General features: G+C 42.7%; 2 protein-coding genes across 5 annotated transcripts; one reads left to right on the top strand and one right to left on the bottom strand.

Moving 5' to 3' along the window:
• Positions 1 to 1,025: 1,025 nt before the first annotated feature.
• On the top strand, positions 1,026 to 4,243 carry LOC135539401 (BTB/POZ domain-containing protein 3). 4 transcript variants are annotated; one of them, XM_064965267.1, is made up of 5 exons: positions 1,028 to 1,261; positions 1,642 to 1,835; positions 2,035 to 2,125; positions 2,420 to 2,538; positions 2,878 to 4,243. In XM_064965267.1, exons 1-5 carry the CDS (start codon positions 1,253 to 1,255, stop codon positions 3,908 to 3,910), a joined length of 1,446 nt encoding a protein of 481 aa, XP_064821339.1. In that variant the 5' UTR covers positions 1,028 to 1,252; the 3' UTR covers positions 3,911 to 4,243. The 4 variants fall into 4 exon arrangements, with proteins under 4 accessions (XP_064821343.1, XP_064821339.1, XP_064821342.1 ...); XM_064965270.1 differs by having other exon boundaries at positions 1,029 to 1,261; positions 1,565 to 1,835; XM_064965269.1 differs by having other exon boundaries at positions 1,030 to 1,261; positions 1,586 to 1,835.
• On the bottom strand, positions 4,237 to 16,029 carry LOC135539400 (ESF1 homolog). The gene is given in 16 exon segments (XM_064965266.1): positions 4,237 to 5,509; positions 5,863 to 6,009; positions 6,186 to 6,271; positions 6,396 to 6,486; positions 6,573 to 6,700; positions 6,943 to 7,110; positions 7,330 to 7,369; positions 7,371 to 7,499; positions 8,983 to 9,097; positions 9,470 to 9,622; positions 9,787 to 9,896; positions 10,011 to 10,124; positions 10,244 to 10,569; positions 14,226 to 14,376; positions 14,379 to 14,685; positions 15,952 to 16,029. Coding segments are annotated over 15 exon segments (2,382 nt in total). The 5' UTR covers positions 14,661 to 14,685; positions 15,952 to 16,029; the 3' UTR covers positions 4,237 to 5,167.
• Positions 16,030 to 16,283: the final 254 nt, after the last annotated feature.

The raw sequence follows: 16,283 nt of genomic DNA, 5'->3' as shown, positions 1-16,283 counted from the left end.
GAGCCATGGCATCATAATGATGGTAAGAGGTGGATTAATTCGGGTGGGACTGTGTAGCACTTCACTGAAGGCCCAGGCCCCAGAACCACAGCACGCTACTAGATGGCAATGACTTCCAAACATGGGCAGCTCTCACAGAGAAAGCAGATTGACTAAAGGTGCTTTTTCTTTAAAGGAACTATACAGTCACCTCTCATGGCAGACCTTGTGGATCAGCTGCCATATGTTTGGGTTTTCTGTGTAGCGGGGGAGCCAGGCCATTTAGGATCTTGAATACAAGATCTGCGTCGGTGTATTGCACAAGATTTTCCAACTCAGGAGCTCAGGAGGTGCGGCGCGAATGTGAATATATTTCACATACTTTGCGATTGTGTAGGCTATTTTGTGCATCATTTCTCTATTGTACTACATCATTGATAAATTGTACACCTCCACTACACTACTTTGATACGCATCAATAGGGACTAAGAAATTAATATGAGCAATGACCACTGACAAAAAAATCGTATACATACATTGCGTATACCCTCCACCACACCACTGGCCCTGTGTTTTACAAAAAGTGCACTTTCCTACTTAAAATATATATAAAGGCTCTTAATAACATAATCGTGTTTCAAGAAAGGAGTGTATAGATTACGACTGGCGAAGGGATTTTATGCGCTGACTGAATGGAAACCGGTAATTATTCGTTTTTTTACTCCGCTTGTCTCGGGAAGAAATTATGAGTTCTCACTGTCGGAGACCGAGTCGGTTCCTCTCCTTGTTCGGGCTGCGTTTGGCGGTCGACGTCACCGGTCTTCGAGCCATCGTAGATCCACCTTGAGTACAAATGTCAATGACACCGAGACGGTCAATAAGTGGTCTCGAGACTGAGTACTAACGTGACAACACTGGGCAGAGGCAGCAGAAACACTCACACATACTGTGTTACATTTATTTTGAAATAACTTCAATACCTACAAAAATATATCTCAGTGACAATCTGCTTTAATATTTTTCTTCTTTATCAATGTCACAAAAATGAACAAAAGCGTTTTGAAATGATTCTTGTTCAGCATTCTCCAAAAAAACAGGAGTACAGCCCTCCTTAACTCGTAGTGGTATGAACTTGTATGACACCTAAACATTAGTGCCTGGCAGATGTGTATTGTGTACACTCGAGTTGTGTAGCAAGCTATTTGGATGTGGAAACGTTTCATACAATCGTCGGGCGCTTACTTTACGATTGGTGATAGCTACTAGACGTCAAATGCGGCAGGTAAGAGGATAGCTACATTTCTTAGTTTTGCCCACCCCCCAAAAAAGCGTTCATTATTAGACACTTCCTGTATCACATCTGGCCAGTCTTGGCCGCAGTCAGCAAACTGGCTACAGGTAGATTTCTAACGTTAGCTAATACGAGGATTTAAACAACGCTCTAGAATCTTGCTAGCTAACGTTAGATGTTTATCGTGTGTATTTTTGCATGTATTGTTTGACTACATTGCGAACTATTTTACGCTAGCTAACATTAGCCAGCTACAGTAGTTAGCTAACGTTAGAATTTTGTTTTTGTTGATAGCATTTCGTTTGTCCTTTCCAGTGTCAGCCACGATCGTCAAATAAAGGCATATTAAAATATTGCCCCAACAATCGCAGCTTCGCGCATGCTATGAGGTCACCCTAACAAAAAATATTGGGGTAAAGATGGCTGCAGAGCTCTTTCCCACCAAGAAGCTGGCCCCAGTATCCTCAACCAAAACAGCTGTGCAGCAATACCAGCAGCAGAACCTGAATAACAACACCATTCACAGCTGCAACTGGCAAGGGCTCTATCCTACCATCCGAGAGAGGTAGGTGACCCCAGTAAGCAGTAGTTAAACTGGGATTCTACTGCATTTTTTTTGGGGGGGGGGCTGTACATTTTAATAGATTTACGATGAACAAAGAAAACACATTTCTTGGGTCTACCAGCTCTTACATGCAGATACTGAAGTCAGAATGTGATGCCATGGACACGGTTTATTAATCATATGACTCGTGCTTTCACAGGAATTCAGTCATGTTCAACAATGAGTTGATGGCAGATGTTCACTTTGTTGTTGGCCCCCCAGGAGGGACTCAACGAGTACCTGGGCACAAGGTAATCAATCCCCTATAAACCTGTCCAACGTGAGTACTTCACAGGGCAAGACAAAACACAACATGTACAGACAGATGACTACTAAATTATCAAAATGTTAAATAAAATGCAATTAGATGTCTCCACACCTGTCTCTTTATGCCAAATCCTTTTGAAAATATCTACATTTATATATGTGTAAATGTATATTCTCTCCACCTTCTATCCCTCATACATCCTCCCACCATAACTTGCTCCCTCTTTGCTTCTCTTCCTTTTATCATGTGACTCCCTATCTTCCATGTCGTCCCTCAGTATGTGCTGGCTGTGGGGAGTAATGTGTTCCACGCCATGTTTTACGGTGAACTGGCAGAGGACAAGGAAGAGATCCGTATCCCTGATGTGGAGCCTCCCTCGTTCCTAGCCATGCTGAAGTACGCGGCCGGTTCCTCCTGACATCTCATTAGATGCAGTCCCAGTGTTCATTGTACATTTCAGAATGAGGGTGACCTTAGTTCATTTGAAATGTAGGCTGATTCGTGGTATTTGCAAGTAAGCTATAAAGGAAAAATGCCTCTGACTGAATGATGGGACCAAGTTTTTTTCCAGATGAAAAGTTTTACTTGGGCGTATTCAGGTTAGAATGTGTTCCTTTGAATATTCAGCTGACAATGCAATGGCATGTGAAATTATAAAGTTAGCCTTCCCATAAATGAGAAGCTGAAGTGAACTTGTCGAGCTCTAATCTGACTTTCCCCACTCTGGTCTGGCAGGTACATCTACTGTGACGAGATTGACCTGTGTGCTGACACTGTCCTGGCTACGCTCTATGCCGCCAAGAAGTACATCGTGCCCCACCTGGCTCGGGCATGCGTCAACTTCCTGGAGACGAGCCTGAGCGCAAAGAATGCTTGCGTTCTGCTCTCCCAGAGCTGCCTGTTTGAGGAGCCCGACCTGACTCTGCGCTGCTGGGAGGTGATCGACGCCCAAGCCGAGCTGGCGCTGCGCTCCGAGGGCTTCACAGACATCGACTCGGTGACCCTGGAGAGTATCCTGCGCCGTGAGACGCTCAATGCCAAGGAGATGGTGGTGTTCGAGGCGGCATTGAGCTGGGCTGAGGCTGAATGTCAGCGCCAGGACCTGACGCCCACCATTGAGAACAAACGGCTGGCGCTGGGCAAGGCCATCTACCTGATCCGCATTCCCACCATGACGCTGGATGACTTCGCCAACAGTGCGGCACAGTCGGGCGTGCTGACGCTCAACGAGACCAACGACATCTTCCTGTGGTACACGGCTGCCAAGAAGCCTGAGCTGCTGTTTGCCAGCAAGCTGCGCAAGGGCCTGGCGCCGCAGCGCTGCCACCGTTTCCAGTCGTGCGCCTACCGGAGTAACCAGTGGCGCTACCGGGGCCGCTGCGACAGCATCCAGTTCGCCGTCGACAAGCGAGTGTTCATCGCCGGCTTTGGCCTGTATGGCTCCAGCTGCGGCTCAGCAGAATACAACGCCAAGATTGAACTCAAGAGGCAGGGCGTGCCGCTGGGCCAGAGCCTCATCAAGTACTTTTCAGATGGCTCCAGCAGTACATTACCAGTGTGGTTTGAATACCCTGTTCAGATCGAGCCCGACACGTTCTACACGGCCAGCGTCGTGCTGGACGGCAACGAGCTCAGCTACTTTGGCCAGGAGGGGATGACTGAGGTGCAGTGTGGCAAGGTCACCTTCCAGTTCCAGTGCTCCTCGGACAGCACCAACGGGACAGGTGTGCAGGGGGGGCAAATACCTGAGCTCATCTTTTACGCTTGAGGTGTCGAATGTGAGGGAAACGTAACCCTCCATCTTTACTGCCACAGTAAATGCACCCCTCCGGCTGTTCAGAAAGCATCAGCTCTTAACTATGGCTTTAAAAGTATACCTGGTTAGGAAAAAACAAACATATCCAATTTATTGTGGTGGTTATTTAGTTCACTATACAATTGCCTTATGAGTATGTCGGACCTAGTGTGACTGGGTTGCAGTGACCAAATATTTTCTTATAAAAGGATAGGTCATAACACTTTTCACACATTTTTGTTCTACTGTTTATGAAGCACAGTTCTCATTTAACAATATTATTAGTGTGTTGCAGGTATCTTCAAACATTCCTTTTTTTTTTTAAAGAAAACACTACAACTTGAAAACAAAATGTTTCAACCTGTGCAAGAAACTCGACATTGATAGAGGATACTTTTGTACTTTGTAACTTGACAAATAGTTTAACATTTTGATGGTGCAATTTCTAAGATTTTGTATTGTTAATATTGTTACCTCAATCCAAGTATCCCCTTGGGTTTTCTGTGAGATTAATAAAACTGAGAACAGACAAAAACACAATGTAAACCTGTGCTGAGGTTTAAGATACATGAGTATGTTGCCATCTCAGTATATAGCTAACTTTTTTTTGCACTACTATTGGTCCTCTTTTCAAATGGGACAGCCTTTTTGTATCTTGCTTACATTAATTTAGGGCTTTTAAAAAAAACAAATGAATCAGTATGAATTGTTGAAGAATGAGATTCCAATGAGAATGTTGTCATGCGGTGAGGTTGACAGTATCAATGGACCAATGAATGTGTACTGTTGTTGCATATAGAAAATACAATTAACCAGTTCTCTAAAATTGTGGGAAGTGTCTTTTTATATAAAATAAGTATTTTAAAGGGCTCAGACTGGGGCTATAGAGCAGGTTTGTATAATGTAAATCAAGAGTAAAAATGATGTATCAAACCACCATTTACTGTTGGCAGTCCCTCAGAACATAGTTTATACAAGTGTCTCAATGTTAATTAGCATATTTTCACATTCAAATACACAAACTATTTGATCTTCAACTTAGTTCCTGATTAGGCCTCTTTTGTAGAGTGATAGTGGGCAAGGCTTTTGTCTCAGGCCTCACACACACCAACAGTATCTTCATCATAAAGAGGTAGTGTAGCGTAAGGCTGCTGCACATAGCTGCTGGTTAAGAGCAGTCCATAGCTTTTTACCCAGAAACGTAGTCCTCAATAGTCCAGTTAAAAAAACCTACATGGTCTTCTGTTTCTTTCGTGCTTGAAACTGCTCCGTTTTGTTCTTAATAGACTTGATGAGCATGGACAGTCCGGGGTCCATTTTCTTGGTGGGTTCAGCCACCGCCTGGCCACTGGCATCTGTTTCCTGTTTCTTTGCTCCCACTTCCTGTGCGGACGAGGCCTGTGAGCTCTTGAGTGCCTCGTCCTGGTCGCGCTGGCGCTCCTCCCTTCGCCGCTGCTTCTCGACCTGGATGCTCTGGGTGGCCTTGGTCTTCTTGTAGCCCGGGTCGGACGGGTCCAGGTTGTAGAGGTGGGAGGTGAACATGGCCTGGAAACGAGGGTCCTTCACATCCACCTGTCAGAGAGAAGAGATTGGGGGGGGGTGAGATTTCATTGAAGTCTACAAAAAAAATCCTCGACAGTAAAACAAATTGTGCATCTTAAGGCAACAGAAAAATGGTCCTTAATTAATGTTAATGAACTTTGGCAAAGATGTATGTGTAACCAATTCCACCACTTCCAGGAAATGTAACCTACACTCCCCTATCAATAAGTGTATTCATGAAGCATCTGATTTGAGACTTTACGAAATCATTAATTGATGTCAATGGGAAACTATGGTAAAAAAAAAAACAACACTTCAAAATACTGCCTGTTGAGTACAAGCTATTTCTTTGCCATGAAAAGAAACCAAAAGGCTGCTCCGACCTGGAAGTCGTCCTCCTCCAGGCTGGTGTTGTCCTTCTTCAAAAGCTTCTTCCTCTTCTTTTTGCTCAGGTTCTGCTCCTCTACGATCTTGTCGTAGTTGAAGTGTTTGTGCTTGTCGTCGTCGTCCATGAGCAGGGCCATCTCAGCCTGTGGGTTTATGGAGAAATAAAATAGGTTACTTTTGTTTAGCTTACTCACCAACCATGTCAAGACATCTGCTCACAAAACGTAATGTGCAACATCCTGAATAGTAACTGTAACAGTATTAAGTCCATTGCATTAGTGTATACGAGTGCTTTCAACTCCACGTCACTGACACCTACCTTTTGTTTCTCCAACTCCTCCTCCTCTTCAGGTGTCCTCTCCTCCACCTTTCTGTTTTTCTTGCTCTTTGCTTTCTTTTTCAGATCTGGGAGATTAGGAAGAAAACAAGTCATGGCCAAATCATGCATAAAAGCATATTGTGATTCGTTTTACCAGTGCACTCAAGTAAATGTGGCAACTGATTGAGTAGGATTCACGACGCGACTCACCCATAGAACCAAGCTCTTCAGCAAAGAACGGGTCATCAAAGTCCACGTCTGCAGGAAGCTCATCGCCACTGAGGTCCGAATCATCAGATTCCTGAAGGATAGGGAAAAAAAGTCTATCACCCTCCAATACAATGTGTGTGAGACATTTAACAACCTTCTTTAATCTAGTGATCTCACCTGCTTTCCTTTGGTCTTTTTCTGCTTTTTCTTGTCCTTCTTCTTCTCAATGAACTCTTCCCAGGGTGTCAGCTTGTCCTTTCCTTCTAGCTTCTCCTTCACCAACTGTTCAGTTGTCTCCTTCAGTCCTGAGGTTAGGAAGATGGGAGTGTAATTGAGGCTGCTTAGTGGTCGGTTGTGCCAACTAAATGTAATTTGTATTGACGAGTCAAAGTCACACTATCCGACATATGGGAAGAGTCACACTGTCTGACAACAAAAAGTTGCACTGTCTGACATATGGGGAAAGGTCGCACTGACATAATGAAAAGTTGCACTACTGACAATGAAATAGTCTGTCTGACACAGGGGAATTTTTATTTGTCCCTACCTGGCACCCATGTGATCTCCATCTCCATGCCCTTGTCCTCCTTTCTCTGGTCTTTCTCCTGGATGCTCTTCAGCATCTCTCTGTATTTCTCTATCTGCTTGCCGCTGCTCTGCTTCCCTTTCCTGACCTTCTTCTCCACCTCCTTGCTGGCCTCTTCTGGCTGTTTAACTAGGTGACCAAAAGGGGAAATAAAAGTCAACGCAACAAACATAAGCAATATACATAAAATAACATCTGTCCTTTAAATTACAGTAATAGTGATTTGTCCCCGTTGGCAATAATCTACCAGCACAAAGAATAATACCCTTAAAGCGAGGTTGTCCTTCGAGTAAACAGGTTTGAAAGGTATTTTATTCAAAATCACTTCAAGTGTTGTTTTCTTCTTACCCTCTGGAAGCTCCTCTTCCTTCTCCATCTCCACTCCATCCATCATCATCATCATCGCTGGAAGAGGCCAGGTAGGCGTTGAAATCCATCTGTAGCAGCTCGTCCTTGTTGAACTTCCTGTTCATGGCAGTGACACGCTCATGGTCTGTCTCGTCCCAGGTCAACTCCACCTGGGGTGGAAAACACACAATAGGTCATAAATGTAAACAACCTGAAATATAACTACAGAGTCCTTTCTCAACTAAAGAAGATGATAGGACGAGAGGGAAATGTACGAGATGCAAATATTCAGCAAACAATTTCACCCTTAACAATTCACATTTATTCTGAACAAAAACATTTTAAAAAAACGCAACATGTAAAGTATCCCATGTTTCATGAGCTGAAATGAAAGATTTTCCCAAAATGTTCCATACGCACAAAAAACTCAATTCACTAAAATTTTAGGCACACATTTGTTTATATCCTTGTTAGTGAGCATTTCTACTTTGCCAAGATAATCCATCCACCTAACAGTTGTGACATATCAAGAAGCTGAATAAACAGCATGACCATTACACAGGTGCACCTTGTTCTGGGGACAATAAAAGGCCACAAAAAGATTTGTCAAACAAGTTTGGTCACAAGTTTTGAGGGAGCGTGCAATTGGGTGGCCTTGGTCTTCTTGTAGAGCTGTTGCCAGATAATTGACATCCGGCTTCTTCACCTGCAGGACTGTCTAAGACCAGCAACTCGGACAGCTGATGAGACTATGGGTGTGTTCACGGATTAATCCCGGTTTCAACTGTACCGGGCTGATGACCGAGAGTGTACAGTGCCTTGCGAAAGTATTCGGCCCCCTTGAACTTTGCGACCTTTTGCCACATTTCAGGCTTCAAACAAAAAAAACTGTATTTTTTTGTGAAGAATCAACAACAAGTGGGACACAATCATGAAGTAGAACGACATTTATTGGATATTTCAAACTTTTTTAACAAATCAAAAACTGAAAAATTGGGTGTGCAAAATTATTCAGCCCCCTTAAGTTAATACTTTGTAGCGCCACCTTTTGCTGCGATTACAGCTGTAAGTCGCTTGGGGTATGTCTCTATCAGTTTTGCACATAGAGAGACTGATTTTTTTTTCCCATAGTGGCAGTGGGGCTATGGTATGGGCAGGCATAAGCTACGGACAATGAACACAATTGCATTTTATAGAAGGTAATTTGAATACACAGAGATACCATGATGACATCCTGAGGCCCATTGTCATGCCATGACCTCATGTTTAGCATGATAATGCACGGCCCCATGTCGCAAGGATCTGTACACAAATCCTGGAAGCTGAAAATCTCCCAGTTCTTCCATGGCCTGCATACTCACAAGACATGTCATCTATTGAGCAAGTTTGGGATGCTCTGGATCAACGTGTACGACAGTGTGTTCCAGTTCCCGCCCATATCCACTAACTTCGCACAGCCATTGTAGAGGAGTGGGACAACATCCCACAGGCCACAATCAACAGCCTGATCAACTCTATGTGAAGTAGATGTTGCGTTTATATTTTTGTTCAGTGTACTGCAGGACCATCGCTCCACAGGTGGTAAGCCTGGGACCGACCATGGAGGACATATTGCTATGACCATAAGAGATTATTAGACAGAGTGTGTCTAACCTTTGACGTGGCTGCTGCTGTGGAGGTGAAGAGCTTGGGGGTGTAGGCAGACAGGTCCACGTCGGTGGCTAAGTCCTTTGGCTCCTCGTCAAACGTCACATCATCAGGGATAAACCTGTTCCCACAGAAAAGAGGGACCACCACAACAGTTAGCATGGGAGTATAGCGACATCCTAATGTTTAGAATGAACCAGCAGCACAGATAATGGTATCATGCTAATAAGTAGTTAGCATGTACAAACGCAATACCTTGATGTACGATGATATACTGGTAATATATTAAGCAAGGATAAGATTCCTCACTATGTGTGTCATTATGTTATTCTATGTTTTGATAAGATGTTGTGTACCACCTCTCTTTTGAGGACAGCTTCCTTACCATGCTTTACGTTATTAAGTTATACAGTACATTCTATTACACTTTCATTGAACACATTTTCCTCCAGTGTACACTTCAGTATAAATGAGTGTCTGTCTATTCCCTCACCGCAGGTCCAGGATGGAGCAGCTGCTCTCGTACTCAAAGCCGTCACACTCCTGGTAGATTTTAGCAGCTGTGTCAAGAGAGTCGCACTCCACCACCGCATAGTAGTACTTTAGCCGCTTGAATTGGTAGTCCCGCATCTTCTCTCTGTAAATCCTGCAATACACAAACACATAAAGGAATACCAATTCACTTTTCATAGAAACTATTTCACTGCCTACCTTTGATCTGTTACGACCACTACATTTTATCTCTGGTTCATTTCTGGTTGAACAATAGAGGGAGGATAGGGATGTGTGAATGGGGTATCTAGATCATACATCTCCTCCTCTGTGTCTTTGTCCGGATCCTCCGGCAGGGCAATCAGCTCCAGGGGACCCTGGGTCTGTTCCTGCTGAAGCCGCTCCTTCCCAAACTCTGAGGGGTAGATCTAAACAAACACACAGTGTTAAACATACACAACATTTGTGACTTGGTCTGGTGAAGCAATGTCACTTCCATCATATTTGAGTGACAGCCAGCAGGCAAATTAATGTAGCCTTACCTTCACAGAGAGCACAACCCCTCCTTTAGGCTTGAAGGAGTTAAACAGAGCCAGCAGGTCCTTGGCTTTCATCCGGTCCCAATCCATGTTACACACGGCCAGCCTTTGTGTTACCTGTTGTAGTAAAAAACAACATTGGAACATGCAATTTCTTATATCATTTTAGATGACGAAAGGAAATGAGAAGAGGAAGTCCCTCTGGACAATTGAGACACAGCCTTAGACCTCCTCACCTTCTCACTCCGTGGCGCGTCCTTGCACAGCTCGCCCCAGTCGTGCTGGATCTCCTCCTCCTCATGTTTCAAGATGGCTTCCACGTCATCATCGTCATCTTCGTCCGAGCTGGTCTCCACATTCCCTTTCCCCCTGGCCAGATCAGGCCCGCTGCTGTTACTGTCCTCATCTGACTCTGAACCGGACTCGTCCTCGGAGCCGCTCTCCACATCTGCTTCATCCTCGTCATAGTCTTCCTCATCCTCACTGCCGTCTGAGATGCTGGCCGCCTGGTCTACATCGTCCCCCTCAACGTGATGCACCTTGTCATCTTCCTCTTCGTCACCTGTAAAAACAGCATGTATTGATTGCAGCAACAAACTTCAAAACAATGAGCATATATATATATATTAAACTGAGTTTAATTGTATTTGGCTAAGGTATATGTAAACTCCTGACTTCAACTGTGTGTGTGTGTGTATACATATACACACAATGACATATACATATACAATAATATATATATATACACACACATATATACACACATATATATATACTCACATATATATATATATATATATATACATATACACACAATGACTATATAAATAAAAGCGTTTGTTTATATATATATATATATATATACACACACACAGTTGAAGTCAGGAGTTTACATATACCTTAGCCAAATACATTTAAACTCAGTTTAATCCTAGTAAAAATGTAATCCTAGTAAAAATTCCCTGTCTTAGGCCAGTTAGGATCACCACTTTATTTTAATAATGTGAAATGTCAGAATAATAGTAGAGAATGATTTTTTTCAGCTTTTATTTCTTTCATCACATTCCCAGTGGATCAGAAGTTTACATACACTCAATTAGTATTTGGTACCATTGCCTTTAAATTGTTTAATTTGGGTCAAACATGTTGGGTAGCCTTCCACAAGCTTCCCACAATAAGTTGGGTGAATTTTGGCCCATTCCTCCTGACAGAGCTGCTGTAACTAAGTCAGGTTTGTAGGCCTCCTTGCTTGCGCACGCTTTTTCAGTTCTGCCCACAAATCTTCTATGGGATTGAGGTCAGGGCTTTGTGATGGCCACTCCAATACCTTGACTTTGTTGTCCTTAAGCCATTTTGCCACAACTTTGGAAGTATGCTTGGGGTCATTGTCCATTTGGAAGACCTATTTGTGACCAAGCTTTAACTTCCTGACTGATGTCTTGAGATGTTGCTTCAATATATCCACATAACAGTCCTATTTATTCATTAGACCAGAGGACATTTCTCCCCATGTGCAGTTGCAAACCGTAGTCTGGCTTTTTTATGGCGGTTCTGGAGCAGTGGCTTCTTCCTTGCCGAGCGGCCTTTCAGGTTATGTTGATATAGGACTCGTTTTACTGTGGATATAGATACTTTTGTACCTGCGTCTTCCAGCATCTTCACACGATCCTTTGCTGTTATTCTGGGATTGATTTGCACTTTCCGCACCAAAGTACATTAATCTCTAGGAGACATCTCATTCCTGAGCAGTATGACCGATGGGTGGTCCCACGGTGTTTATACTTGTGTACTATTGTTGGTACAGATGAACGTGGTACTTTCAGGCGTTTGGAAATTGCTCCCAAAGATGTACTATACTTGTGGAGGTTTCCAATGGTTTTTCTGGGGTCTTGGCTGTTTTTCTTTTTCTTCCCCATGATGTCAAGCAAAGAGGCACTGAGTTTGAAGGTAGGCCTTGAAATACATCCACAGGTACACGTCCAACTGACTCAAATTATGTCAATTAGCCTATCAGAAGCTTCTAAAGCCATGACATCATTTTCTGGAATTTTCCAAGCTGTTTAAAGGCACAGTCAACTTAGTGTATGTAAACTTCTGACCCACTAGAAATTGTGATACAATGAATTATAAGTGAAATAATCTGTCTGTAATAATTGTTGGAAAAATTTGCCAAAACTATAGTTTGTTAACAAGAAATTTGTGGAGTGGTTGAAAAACAAGTTTTAATGACTCCAACCTAAGTGTATGTAAACTTCCGACATCAACTGTATATATCTGAAACAATTTCTGAAAACTTGTTTCCACTTTGTTATTATGGGGTATTGTGTGTCGATTGATGAGGATTTTAAAATGGTTGATTCAATCCATTTTAGAATAAGGCTGCAACGTAACAAAATGTGGAAAAGGGGAAGGGGTGTGAATACTTTCCGACTGCACTGTATAAAGTCTCCACTTGGCTGCAGCAGCAGCTCTGCTAGGACTGAGCAAGCAGGTCAAAGTAAAACCGTCATCATCTCCAGAGCGCTATCTTCATGTCAACTCATTGCCCAATGTTTCATCATTTTTAAGTACAGACTATGCACTCTCACAGGACTTAACATACTCACACTCCAACACACACACACAAACATAACATGCACACACATTCATTCTGACTCTACACACACAAAATCCTCAAATACGCTGCTACTACTCTGTTTATTATATATCCGGATGCCTAGTCACCTTATACCTATACATAGACCCTTTTCCAGTACAAGACACATTGACGGCACGTACAGATGCGCACGACTCTTTGCGGCAGTTGGAAAGCCATCGCCATCTGCACCCATTCAACTTAGCTTAGACTTACGTTTTTATTACTTCTTAAAATAACTGTGAGGTTCTCATACGCTTACAATGTTTTGATTCTTGCTTGAACAGTCACTAAGATTATATTGACTATTTCTTGTGTGTTTTTGTTCTACTTTACTTTATAGTACTACTGATATTGATTACTGCATTGTTGGGAAAGAGCTTTTTTTTTTTTTTTTTAAATACATTTTACTGTACTTGTGCACGTGACAAAACTTAAAACATTTGTTTTTAACCTATTTGCTTTAGAAGGGGCCCTGAGGCATAATGCATGTTATGGGTCATAAGTAGAGGCCGACCGATTAATCGGAATGGCGATTAATTAGGGCCGATTTCAAGTTTTCATAACAATCGTAAATCGGTATTTCAATGACGGCCTAGGAACGGTGGGATAACTGCCTTGTCCAGGGGCAGAACGACAGATTTTCACCTTGTCAGCTCGGGGGAACCAATCTTGCAACCTTACAGTTAACTTGCCCAACGCAATAACGACCTGCCTCTCTCATTGTGGAGACTGCCTGTTACGCGAATGCAGTAAGCCAAGGTAAGTTGCTAGCTAGCATTAAACTTATCTTAAAAAAACAATCAATCATAATGACTAGTTAACTACACATGGTTGATGATATTACTAGATATTATCTAGCGTGTCCTGCGTTGCATATAATCTGACTGAGCATACAAGCATCTGACTGAGCGGTGGTAGGCAGAAGCAGGCGTGTAAACATTCATTCAAACAGCACTTTCGTGCGTTTTGCCAGCAGCTCTTCGTTGTGCGTCAAGCATTGCGCTGTTTATGACTTCAAGCCTATCAACTCCCGAAATGAGGCTGGTGTAACCGAAGTAAAATGGCTAGCTAGTTAGCGCGCGCTAACTACAGGGACGGAAGCTATACTGTTACACTGGCAATACTAAAGTGCCTATAAGAACATCCAAAAGTTAAAGGTTAATGAAATACAAATGGTATAGAGGGAAATAGTCCTATAATTCCTATAACCTAAAATTTCTTACCTGGGAATATTGAAGACTCATGTTAAAAGGAACTACCAGCTTTCATATGTTCTCATGTTCTGAGCAAGGAACTGAAACGTTAGCTTTCTTACATAGCACATATTACACTTTTACTTTCTTCTCCAACACTTTGTTTTTGCATTATTTAAACCAAAATGAACATGTTTCATTATTTACTTGAGGCTAAATTGATTTTATTGATGGATTATATTAAGTTAAAATAAGTGTTCATTCAATAGTGTTGTAATTGTCATTATTACATAAAAAATAATTGTTATAACTATCGGCGTTGAAAAATCATAAATCGGTCGACCTCTAGTCAGAAGGTCATACAATAAGGTCCCCTCTTCTACTTACCCTCCTCACACAGTCTGACTCCTCTGATAGGCTGGTCTCCTTTAGGCCCACTCTTTATGGACTGTGAAGCTTTTCCTTTCTTCAGAGGCTTTTTAGGCTCATCCACTACCGTATCCTCTCCCCCCACAGAGCCCAACTTCGCTTGGGTCTTATTTTTTTCTTCTTCTCCTCCTCTTTATCCTTTCCATCCTCCCTTTCCTCCTCAGAGTCAGAGAGATTGTAGAAACGTTTCAGGTCCTCGGAGGAGGTGTGGTTGATGGGTCGGCCGCGCTTGTCGACCGTGTACTTGAGCTTGAAGCGATCGTCGTGGAACATGGACTGGAAGCGCTTGTCAATCTTGATTTTGTGCTCTTTCTCTGGTATTTCCCAGAAGCGGGGGTCCTTTTTCACTTTTTGGAAGCGGTCATCGCCGCTTTGGTCCTTTTTGGAAGCCATGTTGGCTAAGTCGTCGGAGCAGTATCTATAAAGAGGACAGACAGTTTGTCAATGGAAGTTATTACATCAAATTATATATTTGTCACGTGCCGAATACAACAGGTGTAGACCTTACATTTTAAGAAAATACCTAAAAAAAACTAAGAGATAAGAATAACAAATTATTAAAGAGCAGCAGTAAATAACAATAGGTGGGCTATATATAGGGGGTCCCGGTACAGAGTCAATGTGTGGGGGCACCGGTGTCGAGATAATTGAGGTAATATGTACATGTAGGTAGAGTTATTAAAGTGGCTATGCATAGATAATAACAGAGAGTAGCAGCAGCATAGAATATGGGGGGGTGGGCAATGCAAATAGTTTGGGTAGCCATTTAATTAGCTGTTCAGGAGTCTTATGGCTTGGGGTAGAAGCTATTTAAGAGCCTCTTGGACCTAGACTTGCTCCGCTACCGCTTGCCATGTGGTAGCAGAGATGACTAGGGTGACTGGAGTCTGACAATTTTTAGGGCCTTCCTCTGACACTGCCTGGTATAGAGGTCTTGGATGGCAGGAAGCTTGGCCCCGGTGATGTACTGAGCCGAGCAGTTGCCATAATGATTCATGCTATGTAATTTATGATGACAAAGGGCAAAGAAAACCACATTTTGACATGAATTTCATAGCACTCTCTTGAATTGCCTCATTTTCTATACATTGTACAGCAGCAAGTGAACACTCTACATTATAGCATATGTGACAGAGCCAGAGGCCATCTCAACTTTAAACTAGTCCATTTTCTTCTTCACGGTTGGCTGATCCCTTCTAATGACCAGGTTGGACATGACTCAAACTGGATCATCAGGAGGGATCAGCCAATGAAGTTGGAAGTCCCATCCAGTTGACTACATTAAAATGGTGGAAGCCCTCAATGGCGCTTCCCATGCTAAAATGACCTTTTGGCCACTAGAGGCCTCTATCATTCTCTATGGGCACCCGAGCTAGGTAGTTAGCTAGCTAGGTAAGCTCAGAATGACATAAGCTAATTCCCACTCTCTATTAGTCGTAATAGGTACACTGCACCACAATGCAATACCCTGGGTGCATAATACTATTCTAACGAGTGAGTGTTTTATTGCATAGCTTACAAGCAAGCTAACACTTTTGATACATAAGTCAGACACACGAGTCAGATAAGTAAACAACACTTGATAAGGGTCATTCCAAGACCTGCAGTTAGCATAAGGAACACAATTGAGAAATATTTGGCAGAGATAAAGAGTGGCAAACTATTTTGGTGAATAGAGACTTACCAAAACAACTTCTCCAGGGAAATCGTACCAATATCCACGTGTTCTCCCAGCATGCACCACTTCCGTGACCTTTTTCTTGTCCCACCCCTTTTCGCAATACGGCAAGCCAGGAAGTACAAAACCACAGTTCAGTCCATATTCAATACATAATGTATTCAAATTCAATACATACATTTAGCAATATAAATTTATCATTCGAGCTTTAAAATGAAATCAGCACCATATGCATTAGACTTTACAACAAGAAGAGGGGGTAGAACTAGTGAACAGACTTAAATCCAGTTCCACATTTTCTATCAAATTAATTAAAAAACAGTTCCATATTTTCTGTT

Source organism: Oncorhynchus masou, chromosome 5, assembly GCF_036934945.1.
Source record: "Oncorhynchus masou masou isolate Uvic2021 chromosome 5, UVic_Omas_1.1, whole genome shotgun sequence".
NCBI lineage: Eukaryota > Metazoa > Chordata > Actinopteri > Salmoniformes > Salmonidae > Oncorhynchus > Oncorhynchus masou.
This window is presented reverse-complemented; position numbering and strand designations above follow the sequence as displayed.

Coding starts and splice junctions, on each gene's coding strand:
- LOC135539401 (XM_064965267.1), top strand. Junction 1,836..2,034: donor TATCCTACCATCCGAGAGAG/GTAGGTGACCCC, acceptor GTGCTTTCACAG/GAATTCAGTCATGTTCAACA. Junction 2,126..2,419: donor AACGAGTACCTGGGCACAAG/GTAATCAATCCC, acceptor GTCGTCCCTCAG/TATGTGCTGGCTGTGGGGAG.